Source organism: Prosopis cineraria, unplaced genomic scaffold (genome assembly GCF_029017545.1).
Source record: "Prosopis cineraria cultivar Desert tree isolate PC_DT_omini unplaced genomic scaffold, ASM2901754v1 PC8, whole genome shotgun sequence".
In the NCBI taxonomy this organism is placed as follows: Eukaryota; Viridiplantae; Streptophyta; class Magnoliopsida; order Fabales; family Fabaceae; genus Prosopis; species Prosopis cineraria.
In genome coordinates, this window is record NW_026555339.1 from 463,326 (window position 1) to 473,525 (window position 10,200).

Below are 10,200 nucleotides of genomic sequence, written 5' to 3' on the forward strand. Positions count from 1 at the left end.
GCCGGGCCATTCGGCAAAAATAGAAATAAAAACAGGAACCACAGCAGTATTCATCTCGCTGCTCTGTGGATAGTGAAACATTTTATACTATTTTACTATATATAAAATAAAATAAGATAAGATACTTCCTCCATTTTTACAGATGTAAACACATATTTCTTAAAAATAAAAAGTTACATTTAATGTTTTACCAAATGATAAAGTCACGTTGCATTACTATTATTTTTTTTTTAAGATTTTCACAAATTCATTCTCGTTTAGTTAGCGCTTGGTGAATAGTGAATTGACAGTTCACTGATTTTTTTTTTCTTTTTTTACGTCTAAGTATCTTTATTCAAATGAATAAGCATTGGCAATATCCTCAACATATTTTATGAAGTTTTTTGACTTTCAATTGTACATAATCTCATAATCTCAAATTATAAAATACATTTAAATAAAATTTTATATTTAATAAATTTAATTAACAATCTTATTTTTTGAAAACATAAATACAAATTACTTAAAATATTCTTTATTAAATTATTAAATATATTAAAAATAGAAAGGGACGGAAAATAGATAGAGAAAAAAAGACTAATAATAAAGTAAACTTATTTAATAATAACTTAATATTTTTAAAGTATTTTATATTTTGAGATGTTGAATTTTTTGTAGAAGTATTTTATAATTTTGAATGGAGGAAATATTTTTTTACATTGTTATAGGTCCATTGATTATTGTTTAATATTTTTAAAATCACTTCGTTTAATTAGAACCAAGGAACCAACAAAACTGAGGAAACAAGTGCATCAGTGTTTTTTTACTGCTGCATAAAATAGCATTCCTGCACTGCAAAGAAAAAAAAAACAGAAAAAAAGAGCTCCTTTGAAATTCATGGTGAAATTCTATGGAGAGGAGTTACAACATGGTTGATAAAAAGGAGTGGATAAAGGACATGTTTTTTTTTTGGGCCAGCAAGGCCATGCTTATGTTTAATGATCGCAGGAAGAATGTAGATTAATTACCTTGTTCCTGGCTGGTAGGAATATTGAACAATGATTCTCAAATGACAGATCCTCATTGATTTATCGTCATTTTTTCTTTTCTTCACTCTCGGCTAATCACACCGACCAATTAAAATTAAAATGTGTTATATATTATCCAAGAATTAAATTGAAATGCAAGCCCGCACATACATGCATGTTCCTTAAAAACATGAATATCAATTTTTTTAATTTCACAAATCTATCCTCCATTATAAATAGCGTCGGACTGCAGTAACCATCCAACCTTTTTAAATTTTTTTATAGTATTTTTAATTATTAGTTAGTAAATAAAAAATATTATAAAGATTTTACAATAAAAAAAAGGCTGGTTGGGACTCATTGGAAAAATGAGTGGTACATATTGAACCAATATTAAAAAAATACTTCTTCCAGATTATTATTCCCTCATTAAAAATATAAAATATTTTTAATCTTTTAAAGTATAATAATTATTATTTTTTCAAAAATGTCTTATTGATAATAACTTTGTATTTATTATAAGGTATTTACTAGGGATAAATATAAAAAGATAGGATTAATTTAAAAGTAAATAACTATTTTATTGGAAGGTGACATTTAATTAAAAATGTTTTATATTTTTTAATCGATAGAGTATATATGATATTTTCTTAAAGTCTTGCTTAATTTAAAATATAGGGACTGATAATTTTTATAATTATATCCCTACTTTATTTATTATATTTTTAAAAATGATTATTAAAATTTCAATTGTTATTATCAAAATATTCATATAAAATATTTAATAAAAAATATAATTGAAAAGATGTAATTTTTTTTAAAGATTAAAGTCCCATCTAACTTTTTTGAGAACCAAAATATGTAAATTCTAATTTTAATGTTATTTGAGTCTCGAGTCCAAGCTTATTTTTTTATTATCATTGAAAGCTAATGTTTCGTGCATTAGGTATAAAAATTTAGTTAATTAAAAATATAACAAGGCTATGAAATATAAGGCAGAATCTTATTCATTTGATTAACTCTAAATATTTAATATATTATTTTATGAGTAGAAAAGGCCTACTTTAAACCAATAGTAGATTCACTCGAGTAAATTTGGCACGTGATTGATTATGATTAATTTATGCTTTTTAATTAATTATAATTACAATTTTCTATTATATTTAGATTGATTGATTATGTTTATTATAATTACTGCAGAACAATCATATACGTAATTATTAGGATAATTATTCCCCCAATCAAACTGTAGCAGGACCCAAAGGAGGAAGCAAAGGACGAGGAATGCAGCAAATCGTGCCATATTTATTTATTTATCGTACAACATAAAAATTTATATAAAATAAAATGATCCTTATAAATATCAAATTAATCTATATCTATAGTAATTAGAATTACAATAAACATGATTGATTATAATAAAATTAAAAATTATAATAATAGTTTAAGCTAAAAGTTAACAAAAGATATTATAACATACTTTTAACTTTGTCAAGGTTGGAATCAGCTGCTCAAGATAATTGGAGCAATCTGCACGTTCTTCTCTCTGATGGTTCGGCCCTTGGATAGATTCACGTGTTAGTTTTGCACACGCGAGGGAAGACTCCAGAGTGCTGGATCACTGAACAGTACACACGACGAAGAACAATCCCTCCGCAGGAAAACAACCTTTTTTTTTTTTAAATATATATATATATATATATATATATAAAGAGAACCACTTTTTGGTTTTACTCTTTAATTAAAATCACACCTCTTCTGCTTGGTATTTTGATTTGGAAAGGAAAAGGAAACCAAGAAGCCGCGAGGAAGTCGGAGATTATTTATTCCCTTTATATAGGCGAACTTGCGAAGTCACGAAAGAACGGAGAACTCGAGATAGTGGCAGTTCGGTGTGTGAAAGCTGATCACAAGACAAGGGATAAAAAAACAAAAACCCTAATTTTTGTTGTGAGAAGCTCGTGTTGTTGTGCATGTAATTTAATCGATGAACATCCGTAGAATCGAAGGAATATCATCGATCATCAAGGCGGGGGTGGCGTAGATGCTTGTCTCCGGAGTATCGTGGGATCTGAATTGGTTCCTGCAATTAATATTCTCGGCTTTCGTTGTAGCTGTTGGATTGCATACATTGGTCAAGAAGACGGCCTCGAAGTACTTTGAGGTCGACGCCAATTTCGAGGGAGAACGACCCGCTGATCGAATTCCAATGCCGAGCACTCTCAAGGACGATCCAGTTTGTGTTGTCTGCGGCAACTTTGGCACGAAAAAGTGCTCGCGCTGTAAGGCCGTAAGATACTGGTACGTCAAACAAATAGTTGTTTTGAATTATTGGTTTCTTGTTATTATCTTCTCCGATGTGATCGTGGGGTTTTTATTTCTAGGGTCTTAGCAATTCAGAGGGTTTTCCTTGTTATTGATTTCTGTTAATTTGATGCCGCAACTTCAACGTTGACCCGTGAAGTTGGCGCGTTATGTTGGTTTTTAATCTGACCAGTTGATTTTTGCACGTGTTTATCAGCTCACAGACATGCCAACAGTCACACTGGAAATCTGGGCATAAGTCAAAATGCAAGGATGTTCATTTATCTAGTGGAAAACATTCGACTCAAACTGGTGCAACTAATCGTGGGCCTAAAGCGTCTTTAGCCGGGGGTAAACATTTATCTTCAATAGCACTGGTACCTGCTTGCGGCACTTCCAGTTCCAGGCCTATCAAGCATCCCAAAAGTGTAATTTTCTTTATACACCTTGATAAAAAGACATTGCACTTTGCTTGCCTGGTTGAATCATGTGCATTTTCTGGCATAGTGAAATTTGGGCGTTTGACCCTTTTCCCCTTTTCAGGTTCTTTTTCCGTATGACGAATTTGTTAAATTTTTTAATTGGGACAAACCGGGATTTCCTCCTTGCGGACTCTTGAATTGTGGAAATAGGTTCTTTTCCGTTATAACCAAGCTTTACTATATACGATAATTTGATCGCCATAAGAACATTCAGTGAAAATAATTATATTGTTGCAAATCTGTGCAGCTGCTTTGCTAACGTGGTTCTCCAATGTCTCTCATTCACAAAGCCACTTGTTGCCTACTTGTTGGAAAAAGGCCACCGCCAAGAATGTAATGTCATAAACAAGACTTCCTACTTCTTGCTGGTTCTGTGACTTTTCCTCATACTCATTTTTGTTACTACTTTTTCAGGCAGTTTTAATGATTGGTGCTTTCTATGTGAGTTTCAAGCCCACCTTGAACGAGTAAGGCAAAGTTCACAGGCCTTTTCTCCTATGCATATTCTTTCTGGCTTGCATAATATCGGTGGTGATCTCAGTTATGGAAGACAAGAGGATGCTCATGAGTTCATGAGGTTTATTTGCTACTGCAGCTATCTTTTGACCTTCTGTGGTTAACTGCGTATTGACTGTGTTTAGAAGGACTATATATAGTTAACGATTTATGGCACTAAAGGTTTTTAATATTCTTGTAGGCTTGCCATTGATACAATGCAATCTGTCTGCCTTGATGAATTTGGTGGAGAAAGAGCTGTCCCTTCTAACTTTAAAGAGACGACCCTGATTCAACACATTTTTGGCGGTCACCTCCAATCTCAGGTTATACTTCTGACCAGTAAGAAAATCAGCATTATTATGTTCAGTGAATACCTTGTTACCGCCTTTTATGTGATCAATGAGAATTGGAGACTAAATGATCACTTTGAAAGATAATTGATTAAATAGAAGATTCTCTGTTCCTCTCTGAACTCTCTCTTGCACGTGGTGGAGTTCAGAAGAGAATCAGAGACTCAATATTCCTGTAGAATTCTCTCTAGCCTAGCTTGAGGTTGACATGTACGTAATATCTTGTTCCTCTTCAGATGAGAACAAATGTTGTTTTTGTTTAAATGGTCCTTGGTGAGAGAAATTGGCTCAGAGTCTGAATATAGCACTGTTAGCATGGTGGTTAAGTTGTGGGCTTATAGCATTCTTCCATGAGTTAAAAACTTAATTGAGCTTAATGTTCTTGTGCAATTGTTGTTTCGTAAGTATATCAACATAGTTGTTTCTGCTCTTTCCAATCCTTTTTATTCTGCATTCTCTTTATTTTTTTCCAAATGCAACCGACAGATCATCCCTAAGATCTTGAAAGATAGTTTAAGGTATTCAGTTTCACTTTTTAATGGAATAGGATAGTATTATCTTCTACTTAGTCAGGAATAAATTCTATGACAAACTAAATAAAGGAGTTAGAAGGCACTCTACTTAACTTTGAAGTTAACACTGGTCTGGAGAAAATTGCACTGATATTGTGAAAGATAATGTTTTCCTGCATTCTGGCTGGGTTGTCATTTGGGTATAATAAAGCTGTCACAGAATCTGCCTTTGTGAGATTTTCGAGTTATGGTTTTCTCATAGATCCATGATTTTGCCTTTTGAACTGCATAAATCTTTAATTCCCTTTTCTTTGTTGTCAAATTCATTTCTGTTATTTTGCTTCTGACATGGTGTGTATTCAACTTTTTTTTAATAGGTCACTTGCACGAAATGTGACAAGGTTTCAAATCAATATGAAAATATGATGGACTTAACAGTTGAAATTCACGGTGATGCTGCCTCCCTGGAGGAATGTTTAGACCAGTTTACTGCCAAGGAGTGCCTTCAAGGGGAAAATATGTATAAATGTGATGGGTAAGGTTGCCTTCCTATTGAGGAGATATTGATGCCTTAGAATGGTTGGCTATCTTGTCATAAAATGTTTACTTTGTTTCAACTGTTGTTGATGACATCAGCAACATAGAAACCGTTTTCTCTCTTTGCTTTAAATTGATATATGGTTAGATGTTACTGGGGTTATATGTTGAGTGTAAGAACCACATGAGGATTTCATATGATGGCCGTTACATTGGACATTTAATCTTTCTGGAGTTTCCTGTGGGAAGGCTAGCCACTCTCTTTGTTAACTTGAAAAGGGAGTTTCTTTGAGGGGGAAAAGAGTTGCAGTGAACTGTGAACCATTAATAATTTCAGCTCGCTGAGATGACTCAGTAGTTGTGGGAGGTCTCTAAGAAGAATAACAGTAACATTGTTTATTTGAAACTTGTCTTGCATCTAAAAACACTACATTCCATTTTCAAATCTCAAAAATGGTTTTTTGGGTAAAAAAGAAATATTTTCAGAGGGAGGAAATTCAAATTACTGAGAAATTGAGGATATTTTCATAAGCAAAGATGCAAAGAAAATAACATAACAAAAGCAGACAACGTCAAAATATTATTCTCATTAATTCCTTTCTATATCTATTGGGAGGCTGCTTTAAAAGTGTCCATGGACTGAACACCAAAATAAACAGAGGCAGTGGCAAAGATAGCGTAGTTCATTTATCAAATAACTGAGACTGGAACTTAGCATGATCCTGTCGCTTACAAGTCTTGCTGCTCTTTGTAGGTGTAATGACTATGTTAAGGCATGGAAATGTCTTACAGTGAAAAGCACTCCAAATATTCTCACAATTGCCTTGAAAAGATTTCAGGTTTGACCAATTTGATCTGGATGTCTTAGAAGGTTGTTATTAGGTGCTCTAAATTAGTTGGAGACTGCTTATTGAGACTTGTGGTACTTTTGTCCCCTGCCAAAACATTGCTTTGCAATGTGTGGATGTATGGGGGCTAGTCTTGTGATAATCTTAATATTATGCAAAGAGCCAAATATATTATTCTTTTTCTAGAGAAATAAGAGAGTTTGATTATATTTTGAACTTTGTCTTGTACTTTTTCCCAATCATTGATATTTCCCCAAATGAGGTTATTATTTATTGTTGTCCATGTGCAGAGTGGGAGATTTGGAAAAATCAACAAGAGAATAACCTTCCCTGAGACTTTAAACCTTAGTCCTTACATGAGTGAAGCTGGAGACGGATCTGATGTCTATAAGCTATATGCTGTTGTCGTCCATCTTGATACGCTGAATGCCTCCTTTTTTGGTCATTATATCTGCTACATCAAGGATTTTCGTGGAAATTGGTACAAGATTGATGATTGCAAAGTAAGATTTCTCTGGCTTCCCATGCAATTTCACATTATTCATTTTTAATCACCAAATATAATTCATAACTTTTAAGCTTCAGCATCCTCATTTAGTTTGCCATTTTCTCAGGTTGTGAGAGTAGAACTGGATGAGGTACTTTCTCAGGGAGCATACATGCTGTTATATAGCAGGTAATCAATTGATCATGCATAGGTTAATGGCCTGTTTGGTTTTTGTTTTCATTTATTGTTTTTAAAAACTGTTTCACAATGTAGTTTTAAAACTGTTTTTCAAAACAAAATAAAAAAATCTGTTTGGTTTTATTAATTCAAAAATTAGTTTTATAATTAAAAATCGGTCAAATGATTGGTGGTGGTTAATGATAGTAATTGGTCAAAGTGATTGTAGTTTTGAATAACTTAAATGTAATGTATTTTGAAAACAAGAAAAATAAAATTAAAACATCTTTAAGATGTTTCAATTTTTTACTTTTAAAAACAAAAAATGAGAACAGTTTTAAAAGAAGTTAAATTCAAAACATTTATCCAAATGATTTTTTTAACATTTTTTGTTTTTAAAAACAAGTAACTGTCTTTAAAAACATAAACCAAACAGGCCCTAAGGCTCTCTCTATGTCTAATCCTGACTGATACTGGCTCACTTATATTGTGACTGCCTGGTAATTAAAATCCCCTTTGAACTTTAGCTAGGTTTTCTTGTGAATGAAAGCTTAGCCCTTGTCTTAAAGGTTTGAGTTTAGTTATTTTGAGCCAAATAGTAGTTTGTGCTCACTTTATGATCTAGTTGGTGCAGATTTGAATGCCTTGCCTCATTAAGGTAGTATTTATACCTGTTTGGTACACTTAATGGAAAGAAATAGTATGAAAAATAGGATGAAGATAGTATTTTTGAAGATGATTAAGGGCCATTCTGTTTTTTTTTTTTTTTTAAGAATTGAATAGAATATTGTACTGTAAGGACTTCAAGGACACAATAAACATGGTACAATCGAAACCAAATGAGGTCTAAAATGGCCAGGATCGGTTTAGGCGTCTGATATTTCAAAATGCCCAAGCCAGGCCCCTTCTTAGAATGCTGACCTTTCAGATGTACCTTGAGAATATCAAGTTCTGGTCCTGTTTGGGTGTAAGGCTTTATTTCTTCTAATTCACTGTCCTAGTTGTAACTTGGCCACATATTCAATAATTTGCATGGATTGCTTGCGATAGCATGTCTACATTCATGTGCTAGCCATGCATGGAGAACATAGGGGCAGAGGCATGTAGTTTCTTGGGGGGTAAAAAAAGAATCTGATTGAAGCTACAAGTATTGTTTAATTTGTTTTTGGACAGGATCAGTGCCCGGCCTTGTGGCCTCCAAACTACTGAATCTTCACGGATGCCTGAAGAGCAAGGAGACAAAGTGAAAGTGCAAGTGAAGCTTGGCTCAACTGAGCAACCAGAACACGTCTCAAGTATGGACACAATGACTTGCAGTGGCAGTTTGAAGGTTTTGCCTTCAGATATTAGTCCAGATTTGAAGGCTTCTGGTTCTGATAATGAGTCCTTGACTGGAAAGAATTCTATGGATATGGATACAATCGATGTTGAGGCAACTTCTGATTTTGTTAGTGATGCATCTGGAAGTTGTGTTGAATCACCGCGTGTGCTTGCTTCTCAAGCTGTCAAAGATTTGGAGAATGTAGATGTGGTCCTATCAAATTCATGTTCAGCTGTCTTAAAAGAGACTTCAGGCTGCATGGAAGAGCAAGGTGATATTCATTCAGGCAATTATGATTCTTCTCCAGGTTTGCCAAATGGCTTTCCTTGCTTGGATAAGACTTCTCACGTTTTAATGGATCATCGAAACGGGGTAGGCTCGGGACGGTTGGAGGATGTTAGATTGAAGTCAAATTATGGGAATGGATATTCCAGTGCAAGCGGGAACGGGATCCCAGTTGAGGAGGCTCGAATGAATTTTTCTGGCATCAGTTCATTGCCCACTGAAACATCCTCGGCTAAGATGCATCAGTTGAAGCGAGGATCGCCACTGTGCAGTTCTTAAACTGCAAATATCAGGAGAGAACAAGTTGACAATAACGTAGGTATAGTTAAAATTTGTTATTTGTTAATATCATTTGATTATCCCATCATCTGAAACAGGTGATGGGTTGGGAAAATATTTTTATCTGGGGTTTCACTATTTGCATGAACCTTGGGTCCTATTGCGACATGTTTAGATTGGACTCTCTAATTTGATTATAGTGACAGAATAGAACTCCTTTATGATATCCTTAACGCGCTGCTTGCTTTAATTTCATAATAAAGCCTCCTTTCGTTTTTTTCACTGTTTTTGTTACGCAACATGAACATGGTAATCTTGCACTCGCGCGTTCCCCTCTCGCACACGTCTCTTGTGATTTGCTTCTGTCCGTTCCATGGAAGGCGGACTAGCAAAGACTCTTCCTCCTCCTTTATCTTATTTTATATTAAATTATACATCTTTTTAGCTATGCACAGGATAAATAAAAAGTTACTGTTTTCCGAACATTTAAACCCCGTTGAGACATGTAAAAAGTATGAAGAATAAGCAAAAGTAGTGGCATGAAGTCTTACAAAGTGTATGAAAAAAAAATTAAAATAACTAAACAAGTACACAGAAATTGAGAGTTGTCCTAATAAATTTTATATTTTATGTTGGTAAACTGATATTTGTTTTATGAAATTACACTTCTATCAACAGAATTTACTGGGAAACGTCCAATTCATAAAACTATGAATACTAAGATTTAGTACATTTCGTGCTAACTGTTGAAACTGGAGTTCCTAATTTAATAGTTACATCAACAAACAATTTTTATTTTACGCAGTAGATTTTATGGATGGAGTTTGTGGAAACTGTCTCCGAGGAATTCATGAATTCATGTCAGGATAAAACAAAGAATGCTGCCGATTATCTAGCGATTGTGACATCAACTCTGGGAATCTGTTATGTTAGGTATGTTCTGTTTCGTGTTTCTTTATTAGGCATGGTTTGGTTGCGCAGTTCATATAGTGTTGTTACTTTATTACCTCGCGGGGTATTTTCTTCATTAAGGCAATATTCACTTTGAAGGCTAGACATTATAAATGTTGGTACATATTGATTATTCTTGCGTGCGACGTATATTTTACAATT

At 33.7% G+C, this 10,200-nt stretch overlaps 1 protein-coding gene across 1 annotated transcript; it reads left to right on the plus strand.

Moving 5' to 3' along the window:
* The first annotated feature begins 2,634 nt into the window (after positions 1-2,634).
* Positions 2,635-9,369, plus strand: LOC129318491 (ubiquitin carboxyl-terminal hydrolase 18-like). Its single transcript, XM_054963294.1, has 11 exons — positions 2,635-3,308; positions 3,529-3,739; positions 3,855-3,943; positions 4,041-4,126; positions 4,208-4,370; positions 4,491-4,614; positions 5,531-5,688; positions 6,445-6,529; positions 6,829-7,041; positions 7,153-7,214; positions 8,376-9,369. Exons 1-11 carry the CDS (start codon positions 3,052-3,054, stop codon positions 9,085-9,087), a joined length of 2,160 nt encoding a protein of 719 aa, XP_054819269.1. The 5' UTR covers positions 2,635-3,051; the 3' UTR covers positions 9,088-9,369.
* Positions 9,370-10,200: the final 831 nt, after the last annotated feature.

What these genes read in the sequence shown, in the direction of transcription:
- LOC129318491 (XM_054963294.1), top strand. Translation starts at nt 3,052, where the DNA reads ATGCTTGTCTCCGGAGTATCGTGGGATCTGAATTGGTTCCTGCAATTA. An exon ending in CTCTTGAATTGTGGAAATAG is followed by an intron (nt 3,944 to 4,040) that starts GTTCTTTTCCGT and finishes AAATCTGTGCAG; the next exon opens with CTGCTTTGCTAACGTGGTTC. An exon ending in AAAAGGCCACCGCCAAGAAT is followed by an intron (nt 4,127 to 4,207) that starts GTAATGTCATAA and finishes CTACTTTTTCAG; the next exon opens with GCAGTTTTAATGATTGGTGC.